General features: G+C 41.0%; 2 protein-coding genes across 8 annotated transcripts in view; one reads left to right on the top strand and one right to left on the bottom strand.

Moving 5' to 3' along the window:
- The first annotated feature begins 153 nt into the window (after positions 1-153).
- On the top strand, positions 154-14,914 carry arhgap22 (Rho GTPase activating protein 22). Of its 4 annotated transcripts, XM_022205858.2 has the most exons (11): positions 155-315; positions 571-670; positions 7,254-7,450; positions 8,179-8,266; positions 10,982-11,110; positions 11,238-11,448; positions 11,547-11,679; positions 11,761-11,834; positions 12,211-12,332; positions 12,447-13,455; positions 13,548-14,914. In XM_022205858.2, the coding sequence occupies exons 1-11, from the start codon at positions 313-315 to the stop codon at positions 13,765-13,767; spliced, it is 2,286 nt and encodes a 761-aa protein (XP_022061550.2). In that variant the 5' UTR covers positions 155-312; the 3' UTR covers positions 13,768-14,914. The 4 variants fall into 4 exon arrangements, with proteins under 4 accessions (XP_022061548.2, XP_022061550.2, XP_022061549.2 ...); XM_022205856.2 differs by having other exon boundaries at positions 154-315; positions 11,547-11,834; XM_022205859.2 differs by lacking the exons at positions 155-315; positions 571-670 and adding an exon at positions 2,735-3,230.
- The window catches only part of mapk8a (mitogen-activated protein kinase 8a), an 18,011-nt gene continuing 15,325 nt past the window's right edge, over positions 14,171-16,856 (bottom strand). For 3 of the 4 annotated variants that reach the window (XM_022205860.2, XM_022205862.2, XM_022205861.2), the window contains exon 12: positions 14,171-16,196. In XM_022205860.2, coding sequence (XP_022061552.1) covers positions 16,021-16,196 — 176 coding nt within the window. In that variant the 3' untranslated portion in view covers positions 14,171-16,020. Of the gene's footprint in view, positions 16,202-16,856 lie in introns of all 4 variants that reach the window. The other variant, XM_022205863.2, reaches the window with a different exon arrangement.

Genomic DNA, 16,856 nt, shown 5'->3' with positions numbered 1-16,856 from the left:
AAGCACCAGCAGGCAGGGCACTGAACTTTAAGCAAAAAGAACATGTACAGTAAAATCTTTTTAAGGAGAAACTCCTAATATTGTTCACACAGAAGTCAGCAGTTTTCACTTCTCCATCAAGACGGCGTACTTCCTGAGTGAGAGACAGACTGAAAATTTAGAAGAAGAGGACAGAAGGAGAGCATCGCAGCTGTGTTTTAATTCCCCGTAAAGCAGTACCTATCACATCTGCGTGGGACTATGGGATGCTGTGTTGTGCTGCACAGAGAGTCTGGCGACTGAGAGTCGTCTGGTCTGCCCATCCGAGATGACATGGCAAGTAACACTCGCATGACTGTCTCTGTTTCCTTCCTTCTATCAGAGTCTGTTCACATCAGCATTCCTCAGACACACGTCAGTTGTATTAATGATGACAACTATAGTAGTTCCTTCTCTGTGGGTATGCGAATGTCATTTGATTTGTTTCGTGCAGATTGTCTATTAGGTAGAGGACTGAGATGTCATTGTTGTCATTGTTTTGACCCTGAATGTGCTTGTGTGTGTGTGTCTGTGTGTGTGTTGTGGATGTAGAAATGGCCCCAGTGGAGAAGGACACACTGTACGGACGGCTTCAGTGTCATGAAACCATCCAGGACTACTCAGATCAGTGACAAACCAAAGGAGCCGGCAGGTAAAGCTCAGATTTTAATTTGTTTTGTTGTGATGATCACTGTATGGAGCAAGGTAAAGGTTTATTTTGTTGCTTATTGTCAAACTGACTGACTATGTGAGCGCTCATATGATGTTAATTCTCATTTTTCATCATATTTTTATGATTTTTTGGTCTTTGCCAGATGTGGCTGTTTTACCCCTGTATTATCTGTGAGGATATAAGCTGTTTCTACAAAAACATAAGTTACACTGCCACACTTATGTTATTGCTAATATGCTGATACTCTTTTATAAAACCTTCATTAGGGCCATCTACAGTGTTGTTTGAAATTGACTACTTGTTATGCATAAGCTGAGAAACCATGGTCAGCTCTCCCTTTCAGCAGTGACTCTGTACTGCATTTTCCTCCCATTCAGCCTCTTGAACTGCGGCATTTATCTGCTTTATCACATCCACTGCAACTCTACCAGACTGAAGGAACAAGAACATCGCACCCCTGAGTGTTGTGGCTTTTATCGGACAGATTACAGAGTGACTGAGTGGTGTGGCATCTACCCTCAGTCTATAAATCTCAGCCAGAATGAGTCAGAATAGTGGAGCACAGTGTTATTTTGAACACATGTCCCTCCAAATTATCATATGTTAAGCAGCTGCAGTGTATTACACAGCTGTATGCAAAAGACCAGACACCCTTAGGCTAACTATCTATTTTATTGATTTTCTTTTTAAGAAAAAATGTAAAACCACGACAGCAAAAATACATTTAAGATGGACCTTTCGTCAAAAGTTAATGTGCTGTAACATTTTTTTAATTGAAAAAATACTAATTGTGCCATGATGGTGGCAAAAATTTTGGGATCCTACTGAGACAGCATTTAGGAGGAACCCTCGAGTATAGTATAATTCTCCCCGAGGGTAACTATTCTACCTAGGCAAAGTATAGTTACACCAGTAACTATTCTTTGCACGTTTTCTGTAGCCAGCTAAAAAGCCTTTTATTTTCAGCTCAGGAATTTTCATGCACTTTACTTTGCAGATCACTTCAGAGCTGTATTCTTCTTGTCTGTCTTGCATGCACATGTTTAAAGTCTGCCCACACATATTCAATGATGTTCATGTCAGGGGACTGTGAGGCCATTCCAAAAGCTTGGAGTAGCACATAATGGAATTTGAAATCTGGTTTGTGTTATTGTCCTGTTGTAAAGGTTTCCTTTAAGTTTAGATTTCTTGACTGACTCCGTGGCATTTGCAGAATTTACAGATTTTTAATAGAACTAATTCGATCATTTATCTGCGCAAAGTTTCCTCCACTAGCCTATAGATGCTACCTTTTATGACAATATCGTAGGTAGGGCTTTCTTCCGATGACTCTTCGTGAAGGCCCTGGTCTTGCATCAATGCTTCATGGGTAAACAAGCGACCACCCATCATGTCTCAGCTAAAGAACTTGTAAGTTCTTTGCATTCATATTTGTGTTTTGCTTTTGTTCTGGAGACAGTTTTTTCTGAAGGTGTTCTGGTTTTCCAGATCTTGTCTTGCCGTCCCCTTTGACGGGCATGTCTTAATGGAATTTCAGACAGTGGAAATTGCCAGCTGAAAGTGCTTTGATTCCTTTTTATAGCCTTCTCTTGCTTTGTAGGTATCAATTAGCTTCACTTTGAGATGCTCAGAGAAATCCACAGTTAGTGAGTGTCACCACAGGTTTGAAGAACTTATCAAGTTGTAATCAGCTGACAAATCCTATTAACAGGTGAGCAGTTGATGAAATTTTAAGATTTTACAAACAGAATAGTGCTCAACATTTGCACGCTCCACCATTGTAGTTTGATGTCGTTTTTGCTGCGTTTAACTTCTAAAAAATCATCTACAAATTATGAAATTTGCCCAAACTTAATTGTCTAGCTGCAGGTACAGACAATACAATGCCGTGGCAACTTGCTGTGCATCAAACATTTAGTGGTGAGAACGGTGTCGGCCAAATCAAATGTATTGATCTGAGGTTGTACTGCAGGTACAGATGAGTCCATAATCAAATTTCCATGAGCAGCTGGGAGGGGATTGTGAAGACCGTGTGGCGATGAGGGGAGCCGGTATAAAGAAATGGGGGACAAGACAGAGGACACACAGCCAGACATATTTATAGATGGTGAGAAACTGATACTGAGAGTGTGCAGCAGAAGGCAGAGAGACAGATGAGAGACGGAGAGAGAGAGAAAGAGAGAGAGAGTGGGCAGGGCTCTAGGTATGTGAGAACAACAGCACGCCGGGCCAGTGGGACAGAGAGGGGGGAGTCAGACGAAAGGGATGAGGAGAGTGTTCGGTGAAGTGCTTGCGAGTGTGTGTGAGTGTGAGATCAGACCGAGTCCAAGTGCAAGGCTGTGAGCCAAGGAGAGGGATGCTCGAGGAGGATGAGGAGTAACAGGGCGAGGCAGCAGCGAGAGGCTCTGGGAGTGTGTGTGTGTCTGTGTGTGTGTGAGTAATAGTGTGTGAACAGAGGGATGCAGTCATGTCTCTGTGAGAGGGAGCAGCACAGCAACCGTAACCATGCTGAGCCCCAAGATAAAACAGGCACGCCGGGGTAAGCGCTGTCCCTCCTCCCTTTTCTCCATCCCTCTCCTATGCTTCCATTCTCTCTGCTGTCTTTTTCCTTGTTCTCTCGCTCCTTTCTCTTCTTTCACTCGCTGTCTCTGCAGAGCTCCATCTGTACTGCTGTCTTTGTATCACCAATATTCTTGTCAGTGCTTTCTTTCACAATGACATCCAAAAAAAGAAGGTGTAACAGTGCCACGCTAGAGTGAAATCTGCACACCGGTGTCCTTCTGCATCCTGGTGACCATTGTTACAGAGTTTTCCTGCATGATCTGAAGTGTGGAGCCTTTTTTCTGTTCTGTCAGTGCTCATTGAGAGTTCACAGGCTGTACTACTGGGTGATGTAATGCATCATGTCTCCCCCAAATGATTATACCATCCTCATGCCTGGAAAATTGGATTCTGGTGATGCTGTGGGTCGTAGTAAACATGGCTGCTGGAAAAATGATTCTCCTTCCAACAATGGTCTGCATCATGACATGTTCGCACCTGAGCACATGACTGCACCTCTGTTTGTTCAGGATTCACCCCAGCTGCTTGAATGTGGTTTTGGGCAGGTGACAGACTGGAGATGTGAGGAATGCGTGACTCTCAGCTCCTGTAAATCTCAACAGCTGACCGTCAAACATAGTTCCTCTAATGCAGGGTAAAACCCATTTGTGACCACTGATGTTGGGACACCACATATACATGCCTCTCACATGACTGCGAGAAGATGAATATGGAAGCTGTAAATCGGAGGAACAACCTCTTAGGCTACTGTGATGCAGAGTATAAATACTTGCTGTGCTCTCCGTAGCAGGTGGTTGCTAGTTAACTGCATTTGCTGTTTCAGGTGGCTCGGGAGCACCTTTTCCCAAGATAATGGATTATTATAGGGTTTTTTCTATCCACATGATTGCTGTTTCAAATCTATTTCCTCCTGACTGCACATAAAAGTCATTCTCATATTCTCATTTCCGAATTAATTTCACATTGAATGAAAGTGGCCATAACAGAGCGAAATATTGGCTCATTCTCTTGAACACTCCTCACATTCATGCGTCTTTAGTCAGGGATGTTGCTTTATTTGCCCCCCCGGTAGTTGTTGACTTGTTCGAGACCAGCCTTAAAAATAAGATCATAAAAGAGGATGGGAAGGAGAAGTGCTTCTTCCATCCCCTTCATGACCACAGTCGGGGAGTGCAGTAGCCACTTCAGTTTGCTTGCCACGTCTTATGCGCTTGCCATCTCTCATTTGCTGTAATGGTATTCTCCTTTGATTAGATTCTCAGCTCTGCTCTCCTCTGACCCTTTTATGCAGCATCATTCAGGGCAAATTCAAACAGCATCACAGAGCTGGATCTGCCCTCACAAGCCAAGATATCCAACCCGAATCCTAAGCAGTTACAGAGTATAGAGTCATCTGGGAAGATGTCATTGGTTAAACACTGAGTTGATGCAGTTGAGCCGTCTCCATTATCTACACAACTGAATGAGTGTCAAAATGCCCACAATTGGATGAAAAATGAAGGACTTTAGTCAACAAGATATTGATTTTGAGATCAATCCAAATTCCCTGAAAGACTTCATGCCATTTTATCATTTCCTCAAGATTTTACGAATGAAACCCTGTCCAAAGAATGGACATTTTAATTCTGCTCTATTTTAATTATAATCATCAAGAAAAATATTACTGTTGTGATATTTATATGTTAATGAAAAGACATGTTTTGTTTAAAAATGATATAATCCAGTATAGTGTAACAATCTAATAAAATCAAGCATTTCAAATTAATTTGAATAATTTTATTTCTGGTGTGAAAGAAGTTACAAGACTGAATATGTAAGTGTTATTTAATTTTGAGCATTTATTTAAGTACTGTGGTTGAGTTTTTCCATTTTTACTGCTGTAGATGCTCTACATCACGACATTTCATATGGAACAACCTCCATTTGATTGACAGTTATAGTTATTCTATAGATAATACAATACTTATTTCTCTATAAGTACTGTATATACAGGACTTATAATGAGCTTAATATGTGATGTGGCGACCAAGCAATAAATACAGTAGTTTAAATCTGTTCCGCTGCATTTAAACATAGCAAATTGCTACAGTAATGTGTAATTAATAATTAATATAATTGTAATGTACTGTAACACAGACTGGGGCCAGTTTTCATACACAGTGAGCACTTTTCCCTTTTCATACCTCAAAGGATGGATGTAGCTAAGTACATTTACTTTACTACTGTGCATAAGTACAGACTTCATACTGTATTTTATACAATAAATCTCAAAAGTTAATATTTGTATTCTACCACATGCATTTAACAACAGTAGTTACTAATTTCTTTACAGATCAAGATGTTACATATAATGCATAAGATTAGTTTTTAAAACTACATGCACGGTTATAGATTGAACTACCCAAAAATTACAGGAAATTATTTAAAGTAGCTCCACCTCACTCAACCACAGCAGTAATTTGTCAAGTCAGTTTGTGCAATGAATAATATTGTCAAATAGTCAGGAAAACTGAAACTGCATAGGTGCATAATATTGTAAGGTTTCAGCTTAATAATTACACTTTTTGGGTAAATTTGTAACGTTACTCTTATTTCTCTGTTGGAAATTATTTTGACTCACTGTCTCTTATTTTAAAATGTGCAGCGTAAATAACAGGGATTTGACTTGGCTTTATTATTATACTTTCACATCAGTAAGCTTTTTCCTTTGACACTGATAATATTAATCTACTTTCTCTTTTTGTGAATTTTATTTGCAGAACTTTTACGTATTAGTGGTACTGTATGTAGTACTGATTGTGAGCCCATAAAACAGCTCATTAGTAACATAAATGTTCCTTAGAGGATGTACAAGTACTAATCAGTTGATATGAAGCACTTTGAGAAACACTATTTTCTGAAAAGATAACAAGTTAACTGACACACTAATATTTAATTGCAGGCAATAGAAGAAAAATACTGTTCCTGCTGCAGATTTCATTTCTGTTCTAAAAATGTACAAAATGTAGGATTTTTTTTTGCTGTGTTTTTATAGTTCCTGTTCCTCCTGCTACCCCTGACTGTGGACAGTTTTGTTAACAACCGCTTCACGTGGTCTCTCTCTTCCCAGCAATCATGACACTGCAAAGGAAGGACATCCAGAAAGGGGAGAAATAAAATGAGGCGTCCAGACAGAGAGTTGATAAGCAGGAGAGAGAGAGAGTGAGAGGAAACAGAAGAGAGAAAGGGAAAGAGAGATTTCAGTGCAGGCTCTTACAGATACCTTCCCTGCTGTCCTCAGCAGAAAGCGAGATGCAATTAACAGGAAAAAGACGCCATTGATTTCTCTCTCTCCTCTCCCTTCTGTTTATCTCTCTTTCTTTTCGCTCTCTGCTTGGCTCCCCAGGGATCGCTCTACTGTCGCTGTTCTTGCTCTATACCTTTGGCACAGAGATGCTAATATATAATCCATGCTTGTAATCAGTCTGTAGCAGTTAAAACGTGGCCTGATCCAAAACAAAATTCCTCTCTGTACAACACTGAAATTGACAGAAATATACGACCTCATGAATATCTGAAACGAATAATAAAATGTGCTGAAATAGATTGATGGATTTCATCTTAAAGCAGAATCTCTTTGCTGTAAAATGGAGTCCTTGCCTTGGTAGATTGACTTAAGAGGAAATCTGGATGCATGGTCAAGCCTAGTCACACCCAAGGGAGACTTCTGTGAATAATGATTTTGAATCACCTCCTGGTGAATTTCTGTAAAAATAACAAAACAGAAAAGAAAGAAAATCCCGAAATATCATGTGTCCTCTGTATTTATGCAAATCTCCATTTTGTTATCTTTCTCTGTCACCCTCTCTCTCTGGTGGTTTAATCCTGCAACTCACTTGATCTCAACATGTGTGTGTGTGTGTGTGTGTGTGTGTGTGTGTGTGTGTGTGTGTGTGTGTGTGTGTGTGTGTGTGTGTGTGTGTGTGTGTGTGTGTGTGTGTGTGTGTGTGTGTCCATGTAGCGCGATCCAAGAGTATGGTTCTTGGAGAGTTGACTCGGGTCTCCAGGCCCTGTTCTCCCCTGGATCAGGAGAAAGCGCTGAAGGCGGGCTGGCTGAAGAGACAGCGGAGCATCATGAAGAACTGGCAGCTTCGTTGGTTTGTCCTGAGGACCGAAGCTCTGTATTTCTACAAGGACCAGGATGAAAGCAAGGCACAGGTGCCACAAAGTAACACAAATACAAAAACAGTCATGCCAAATGTTCCAAGGCTGTGCTGCTGCACGTTTGGACTCATTATGCTCCAAATCCTGATACATATTCAAGCTGCATGAATTTAATTGATTAGTGCTATAACCCAAGGCCAGACAATCTATTATGTGTTCTCCAACTCTAATAATAGCTTTTTCATTCTCTTAAATCATGTGATAAAGTACATTTTCTAGCCCTCAAGTAAAATGAAGCCCTTTTCAGTATTATGCAGACGTGCTTTTTAAAGCTCTACACGATATTGTCCATGTTAAACTAGGAGTAGATACATTTCCATTCATCTCTCACACAAAACTCATCCTCCATTAAGACATCCGCGCACGCTCCATTAAAACTGTTGCGTGTTGTTATTGCCCTGACACACACACACTGATAATGTGGTAACTAGCCGCCCTGTGGTTCTGCTGGAAGCACTTAGTAGTTGACCTTTGACCCTCTCCATGCTAGAGGTATCAGAAATGCAAGTACATCAGGAAGGACTAGAGGGATAAGTAGATGAAGAGATGTTTCCCTGAGTCATCCCTCCCTCCATCATTACTTCCCTCTGTTGGACAGCTGCCCAGAGTCCAGTTTACTCAGAACTGTGCAATGTTTAACATGCTCTTCATGTCTGGCTCCAGAACCACTGGCAGTCTGTCAGTCTATCTGTCTCTCATTGTCCTCTCCTTTTCTCCTGCAGGGTTGTATTCCTCTTCAGGGTAGTCAGGTCAATGAGGTGCCTGCCAATCAGGACGAGCCTGGTCGCCACCTTTTTGAAATTGTTCCAGGTGAGTTGGCATGTTGGCAGCTCTGTTGTGTAAGGAAGCACGCAAGTAAATAAGCCCTGTTCAAGTGATGTTGAACAGTCTGTTTAGTACTGAGTGCCAAACAGAAAAAAAAAACACGGGGCTCATTTTGGATTTCTATCTAAAATGTTGTGTTTCATTCAACCCCTGAGGTATCGTTAAGTCTTTTTGTAGTACAGTCATCAAGATCAAAGCTAGATTGAGGATCACACTGTGCACGCACAAGGTCATATTGTCTGTGTAGCCCATGTTGACTCAGAATCAAAGTGAGGAATGGCAAAAACAGAAGAAAATCAATAGCTACATTTCAGTTACAGGCCCTAACACATGCAGAAATATGCAGAAAAGCAGAAAAGATGTGACTGCCACAGCCACGAGCCTGAGGGCTCAACAACAACTTCATTCATTTCTGTTGTTGATCACATAATTATAGCCAGAACTGTGGATAATATGAAGAAGAAAGAAAGAAAGAAAGAAAGAAAGAAAGAAAGAAAGAAAGAAAGAAAGAAAGAAAGAAAGAAAGAAAGAAAGAAAGAAAGAAAGAAAGAAAGAAAAAGATTTTCTCAGCTTTGAGACTAATTCTCTAATATAGATCCTATTTTCTGGTGGCACATCTTGTTGCAGAATTTCTCTTTTTTGGACCGAGTAATTAGCGAACCCACAACAGACGATCAGATGTTGCAAAACAGCCTTAATTTTTGAACCACTGAGCATAAAAGAAACCATGATTTTTTTTTGTTGACTGTCAATCGTCTCTGTTTAACTGCAACATCTCTGCTTTTGGTGATCTATTGGATTTGGTTATGCATATTTTTCCTCACTAAACCATAAGTTCATGAACATGCAGACACGTATTTCCAAATACAGGTAGAATTAGATGAATGTCCATCGATTTAACAGCTGCTGCAAAGCACATGGCTGTCTTTATATATCTATATAAAAATAAATAAAAAATACTGTGCTCATAATTATGTATGCATGTAATAATTAGGTATCATTTCGGTGTTCTTGTTGTGTCCATCTTTGCTTGAAGGATCATTCCAGAGTTTACACAAGTTCCGTCTGATTAACTAGACACTGACAATGACACAGATGAATGGATTCTTAAAGTGCCTGGATTGCTGCTGTCACTGCAGTTTGATATCTCTGGTTCCTCTTAGTATTTTCAAAAGTGGGTGCACAACAGTTGTCTGATATAATGCTAAGGTTTTAGGCACAACAAGTAACGTGGTTTCGAGATTCATGCCATTAATATTTTTTATAACCATTTGCCTTTAAAGTGCAGGTGAACAAAATATCTGGTGCGAGTCCCCCTTTGCCTCTAAAACAGCACAAATTCTCCTTTGCTCATGGAGTTTTCAAGGTATTTGACAGGTGTGTTGCTCCAAGTATCTTGGAGAGCTTGAAGCAGCCCTTCTGTGGATTTATTCCGTCTCAGTCTCAGCTTCTGCTTCTACATGTAATCCCAGACTGACTCAATGATGTTGACATCAGGACAATGTGTGGGCCATACCATCTGTTGCAAGATTCCTTGTTCTCCTTGTTGCTGAAAATAGTTCTTTGTGACTTTGGCTGTATGTCTGGAGTTGTTGCCATGGTGGAGAATGAATGTAGGACAATCAGACATGCCCTTGATGATGCTGCTTGATAGAGAAGAATCTTAACATCAAGAATGCTAAACATTTTCATAATACTCACATATATTTCTTTGTCGCAATTTTCCTTCATTTAACACTTCATATGAGGTCATTGGGTTTAATTCATTTCATAGAAATAATAAAAGAAGACAGTCTCTCGCATATATTCTCTTTAGGTGATTTTCGTTAAGGTGATTCTAAATGTAAAACACATTTCTGTGTGTTGAAGCATGGTTGACGGTCACATGCAAATACACTGTAATCTAATATGTAAGGAGTCTAGTGTCATTTTGTTTTAGTACGAAGTGAAATAACAGAGAAAAAAAGATACAGAGGAAAAGGTCCTGGACAGAAAAAGAGGAGAGGCTGAGTGAGAGGCTCTGTGCAGTTGCTGGTGTCCTCAGGGAGCATTACTCTTTCTGGGTCGTTTCTCTTACACACAACACACTATGCAGCACAGTGAAGGACTTAGCAGTGAATGCAGGTGCTAATATGCAGCCTACAGAGCGAGGCACGTGCAACCCACTTTCAAAACCTGACTTTGAAATGGTTTTTAAAGCAAAGTTAGCACAAAATATAAACATTTTTTATGCTTTTTTCCCCTTAGTCCTTTTATATCTGAAAGTGAGCAGTGCTTCCAAATCTTCTAAAGGAAATAATTACAAAGGCACATGAAGGGAGAGAATTTTAATAGTTTAATCAAAGGGGTGTTGAAATAAAATAAATGTCAAGCTAAAATGTCAAACCGGTGGTATCCAGCTGTGTGCACCCAAGGGAAGGAAAGGCAGAGCTGCGTGGCTCTGTCTTTGTACTTTACAGGGATGCTTGAGCTAATAAGGTTACTGAAAATATTGATACTGATATTTTTAGTTAATAGAGCTCACCTGTTTACAGATGAAAGAATATCTGTGAACCAAAAGTAGTTTGGCAATTACTACTGAAAAGTAATCTGCAGAAGTGGAATCTGTTGCATGCATGGTTCCATATATTTAAAGCACAGTGGTAAGGTGTGTTTGGTCATATTGATCCAGAAAGTCATAAAATATTGCTTTGTTTTCAGGAGGGGCTGGAGAAAAGGATCGAACGGGTGTAAGCCATGAATCATTCCTGCTGATGGCCAACTCTCAGAGTGACATGGATGAGTGGGTCAGAGCCATACGTAGAGCGATCTGGGCTCCTCTTGGTGGAGGTGTGATACAAACCAATACCTGCATGCTTTCAAATAAGACCCAAATCCTTCTGAGTACACAAAGGAAATATTTTGAGCCATTTGTGACCTGATTTGTGTTCATTTTCTGTGCTGTGTGTGGCTGCAGGTGTCTTTGGGCAGCACCTAGAGGAAACGATGTTGTATGAGGCCCAGTGTGGCCGTCAGCGTCAGGTCCCTGTCCTGGTCGAACAGTGTGTAGGCTTCATACATGAACATGGACTCAAGGAGGAGGGCCTTTTTAGAGCCCCTGGACAGACCAATCATGTTCGGGAACTGCAGGATGCCTTTGACCGTGGCAAGAAGCCAGTGTTTGACAGGTGAGGGAGCCAGAGGAGGCATTTTATCTATAGCAGGATGCCAAGCCATTATCTGTGTGGGATAGCACTCCATAATGTGCACCCTCTTTCTCTTACAGTTCCACAGATGTCCACACGGTGGCATCGCTGCTAAAGCTGTACATACGAGAGCTGCCAGAACCTATAATCCCATTCTCCAAATACACACAGTTCCTTTCGTGTGCTCAGCTACTTACCAAGGATAAAGAAATGGTACCTAAATGCCAGCCAAAGCTCTCACTGACATGTTTTTATAGTCTTGTCTTGGCAACAAATGTGTCTTTTTTGTTTAAGGGTATCATAGAGCTGGGCAAACAGGTGAAATCCCTTCCTCAGGTCAACTACAACATCCTAAAATACATCTGCAAGTAAGTTAACAATCTTCTGAGTTGTTGTAACTGATGTGGCTGACAGGTCCCATTGTTGCAGCTTTTATAGACACTGCTTCATGGCTTGATTTGTCAGCCTGTCAAACTAGAGAAATAGCATTCATTACACCCACATCCCCGTCATCAGAGGAAGTGTCGGCGCTGACAGTCTGCCTTCTGCATCTATGTAAACATCATAGGCCGAACCCACACACCAGCCACAATCATGACTCAGTCCTCCTTTTCAATAGTCTTCTATTTACTGAATGAAAAAGAATAAAGGGGACATCTACCAGCTTCAAGTGCAGCAGTCAACACCTGTGATTTTACTTATTTGGAAGTAATTTTGCCTTTTTGGTTTCATCTTCATCTCCAGGTTTCTGGATGAGGTTCAGTCTCACTCCAATGAGAATAAAATGAGCGTTCAGAACCTGGCTACTGTATTCGGACCTAATATCCTTCGGCCCAGAGTGGAGGATCCAGTTACCATGATGGAGGGTTAGAGATTGCATCCACATATGTTCATTTGCAGCAAATTTATGACAAACCAGTTAAAATGTACAACAACATGACATCTTAAGCACTTGTGTGTGTGCTTGTCCTTATAAACAGGAAGTTCGCAGGTGCAACACCTGATGACTGTACTGATCAGTGAACACTCCCGACTTTACCAACGTGAGGAGTCAGAAACTGAGAACAAGGTTCCTCCACAGAGACAGGAGTTCCAGCGGTGCAAAGTGGAATGGGTTTCGCAAGAAGACACCGACCCCCCGCCTTCCTCAGTCACAAGCGCCAAAACCCCTACAGAAAAGCTCCAGTCTTCCACCCCTTCAACTGAAAGTAAGACAGCTGCATTAAGCCCTGTGACGTCAGAAAAGGGTGACGATGGCCGGAGTGAAGGAAAAAGCAAAAGCAAGACAGAAGAGAAAGTGGATGGAAAAGCAGATGTCAAAACTGAAGGGAAAGGTGGAAGTGAAGTGGCTGTGAGCCCTAGTAAACAATCTAAAGCTTTGCCCTCCTGGAGATGCTCTTTCAAGGGCAGTGCAACCTCTGGAGGACCGAGAGGAAAAATAGGGGGATCGGCAGGGGATGTGTCAGCAGCTGGTGGGAGCAACTGGCTGATGAATGGGCTGTCGTCCCTCCGAGCTCACAGACGCACCACCTCATCTGGCGAAAGACTGAAAGACTCTACTCTGTCTCTAAAGGACTCAACCCTTTCCCTTAAAGAAACCACTCTTTCGCTTAAGGACTCACAAAGAGACTCTGATGAAGACTCCTCTCGAACGTCGCTGTCTCACAGAGTCCTCCATCAGTCCCACAGACTCTCTGCCTACGACAATGTTGCCCCCTCTAGTCTTAGCCTGCCCGTGGACACTTCATCCATCTGGACATCCTTTGAGATCTCACTGTCTGAGCCAGAGGGAAGTGAAAAGGCAGTGAAATTAGAACAGGGCCAAGACAGGCCCACAGAGGTGAAGGACAATACAAACACTTTGGACCACAGCGCAAGTGGCAATGAGGACGATCTCACAGGAGCAAATGAAGACTTCACAGGCATGCTGACTGAGCTCAAGCAGGAGCTGAAGAAACAGCGGACGAGCTATGAAACCTGCATTCGCAAGTAAGAATTAGTGTTTTGTCATTTCCTTCTAAAATGACCAATTCAAAATCGACATATGGTGTTATTTATAATCTGTTCTTCTCTGCTTTGAGGTTGGAAGAGTCCTGTTCCAAGTATCAGTCCCAAGTAAATCGCCTTGAGGAGGAGTTGGACCAGGAGAAGAAGAAGTTTCACATGCTGGAGATCCGACTCAGGAACTCGGAGCGGGCGCATCAAGACGCAGAAAATCGAAACATTCTTCTCCAGAAAGAGATGGAGGAATTCTTCAAAACCCTTGGAGACCTGACAACAGGTGCAACACGGACCAACTAGACCAGACCAACCTGCCTTCATCTGGTCCATCAGCAGAGGAGGAGTTCAGTTACTGGGAAGACCAACCAGCCCCAAAGCTTTGAAGACCAAATACCTCTTGTGCAGTACTAATTGCCATCTTGCCCTCTTTAGTACAGCTGTCTTGTGCCTACACTGACCAGTGCCGGTGCCAAACGAGAACTCCTCTGGACCTAGCACCTCTCATTTTGTCATTTCACAAAAGTCCTTACAATTATATATATCATAGGTCACATACCCAATTATTTACTGAATTACTTTGTAAGAAACCAGAAAAAGCCTTATTTATGAAATGAGGTAGCCTTCACATACATGCAAGTTTAGTGTCCCCTTAGTCTTGAAGTAAGTGTTAATTTGACAGTACAAGAAAGAACAATGTGAGACATTAAAAGTCAACTCTTTTATTTGCTGGAGTTGAAGGTAGACAGTTTCCATTCTTGAAGTATATAATTGGTCTGTTAGTGAGGCAATTTCAGATCCAAAGGCTAAAATTCACGCAACTGGCATTACCAAAACACACCACAAAAGTTCACACTCTGCTGACAGTGTTTGGCCAAAAAAAAGACTGCAGCATCACCCCCGTGGTGCTGAATGGCTTTCCTCTCTTTCCCTTAAATGTACCTGCACTAATACCAGATTTGCTCAGAGAAAACTCATGCGTCGTCTATTCTACTGGTTCTATTTTTGAGGAGGTGGAGGAGGGAAAACCACAAAAAAAAAAAGGGAAGCCACAAGAGTCCATTGAGATGTGGCCAAGAGAGGGTCAGGACATGCGTCACAATCCCCAAAGTGCATTCTGGGAGATGATGCTAAGGGTTACTGCCTGGAGTGCCCAACCATGAAAAGGGCAAAGGGACAGTTTGGAAATTTGAGCCATCAAATACATCCAAAGGTTACCGTGGCAGGTAGCAAATGCCTGTTTCCTGACTCTCAGAAAACATACATACATCTACGGTAAAATGTACAGATCAACCACTGACTATACTAATCCATGAAATATACTGCACAGAAAAACAAGAAATGAAACAAAATGCATATAAATAGTTCTTCTGAATGAAATGTACATTACAGACAATAGATGTCACCTAGCTTGAAATAAATAAATAAATAACAGTACCGAAAAAAACTAGACCTTTTGTTCGCATTTCTTTCAAATGGTGTGTGTGTGTGCAGTGATATACATACTGTAGCTTCAAAGACGTGTGACTGAGTGTGTGCATGTGTGAGGTAGAACTCAGAAAGACACAGCAGAGAGGAACATCTGCTACAGAGAGGACTGAAAAACCAGTGAACTGAGTAAGGACACTTAAATTAAATATCTTAAATATCAGACAGCTGTGAATAATGTCTGAAACAACCTGCCAAAAATTATAAAGTGACCAATATAGACTTAGTCTCTGGTGACTGTCCCCAAAAACACCACTCATTCTAGCCAGCGGGGTGGCCTATATTCACTGGTTACAGCACTAACAGGGATCATTGGCTCCTTTCTAGTCCACATTTCTATTCACTCACATTCACCCTGTTCTTGCTCATCCAACAGGCCATCATCTACAAATTACATCTAACTAAAGTTAAAATACAGTCAGTTTACAGTATGCTATAGTAAAAAAATCGAGTCAGGGCAACAGCTCATTCGTTGCTTGTCAAGATGCGCACAATCAGAGTTGACATAACAAAGAAATACATTAACTTGGATACTCCAAGGGACACTTTCTACAAGAAAGAAGAGGAACAACGTCAAAATTAAATCATCCATTTGCATTAGGCTTGGAAATGAAGTGTGCTATAGTCTACTGTTAGACAGAATTGGTGTGGATTCATTCAAATGTCCCAAAAACTATACAAAAAAATGCCAAATGAACAATTCAAAAAATATAATTCACATGATATTGCAGTGCTTAAAGTATGATATTTGACTTTGTAGAAGTAGCTACAAAACAGCGATGTGTAAAGTACACTCAAATCCCTCTCTTTCATAACACACGATCACAGTTTCACATCAAAACATACTCTGATTCTTTGCAGCAAAAATACAGTAATAATGATACAATTTCAAACCACAATCATTTACAGCAGTATAGGTGGAGGGGGAAATAAAAACAAACTGTACATTGAAAGCGCAGCTCTACAAACTAACATGATGAGTTCCATTGGCCTAAACCCTCTCCCATCCCACACACGGATAAGAGAGGGTTTGTTTCGTTGTGTGTTTGTGAGTATTGGATGTGTGCGTTATCTGCAGCAGGCCAGTGCACCCAGAGAGGTGTGACTGTCCAAGCTGCTGTCAGTTTCAGAGGTCATGGTGGGGTCACTGCTCGGGTCAGTGGGCTCTGTGGACATGGATGAGACGTCGTTGGCCGAAGACGAGGAGGACGTGGGCTGAGGAGGGCTGTCGATCACTGCTGCACCTGTGCTGCGAAAAATACACGTCAACGCATAGGTTTCATCGAAAGACACTGCCACTACCTGAGAAATTCTGAATTCACATGTAAACAGCAGCTCGGAGTTTGAATTACCAGGAAGCACTGATTTAGTCACATTAGTAAATGGTTAAAACTGGGATAATCTTGCTAAAAAAATGTCAAGGTTTAAAAAAAAATTACAGTCATTTCAGGTATTCAAGCTGTTCAGATAAACTATATTTTGTGCAGACGCTGCTAAAAGCATTGAGGAAAAAAATTAAATTCCAAGTATGTAAAGTATGCACCACTTTCTTTTATTCACTTATTTTACTGTATTTATGTAATGAAACAGTTTTCTATTTTATATCTTCTTAATCTATTTTTTAAATCTAGTTTTCTGTCTTGCGATTAGTTATTGTTGATACAGGTCATCTGGGAAGCACAAATGCTTCACTGACTATAAATACAGCTGGAATTTCAAGAAGAAGGTTCAAATATTTAGAGGGAAAAAATCCATGTCTTGATAACTATGAAAAACAGGAACAAGGGTGAAGAAATATTTGTGTTTCCAGATTACGGCTCTTACTCTGTATTCTAAAATACAGAAAAATAAATAAATATGAAAATTTTTAAAAGTAAATCGATCATATAAGCAGAGTGTTTTTG

Source organism: Acanthochromis polyacanthus, chromosome 15 (genome assembly GCF_021347895.1).
Source record: "Acanthochromis polyacanthus isolate Apoly-LR-REF ecotype Palm Island chromosome 15, KAUST_Apoly_ChrSc, whole genome shotgun sequence".
In the NCBI taxonomy this organism is placed as follows: Eukaryota; Metazoa; Chordata; class Actinopteri; family Pomacentridae; genus Acanthochromis; species Acanthochromis polyacanthus.
Note: the sequence above shows the minus strand (reverse complement) of the source record. Positions and strands in the feature narration are given on the sequence as shown.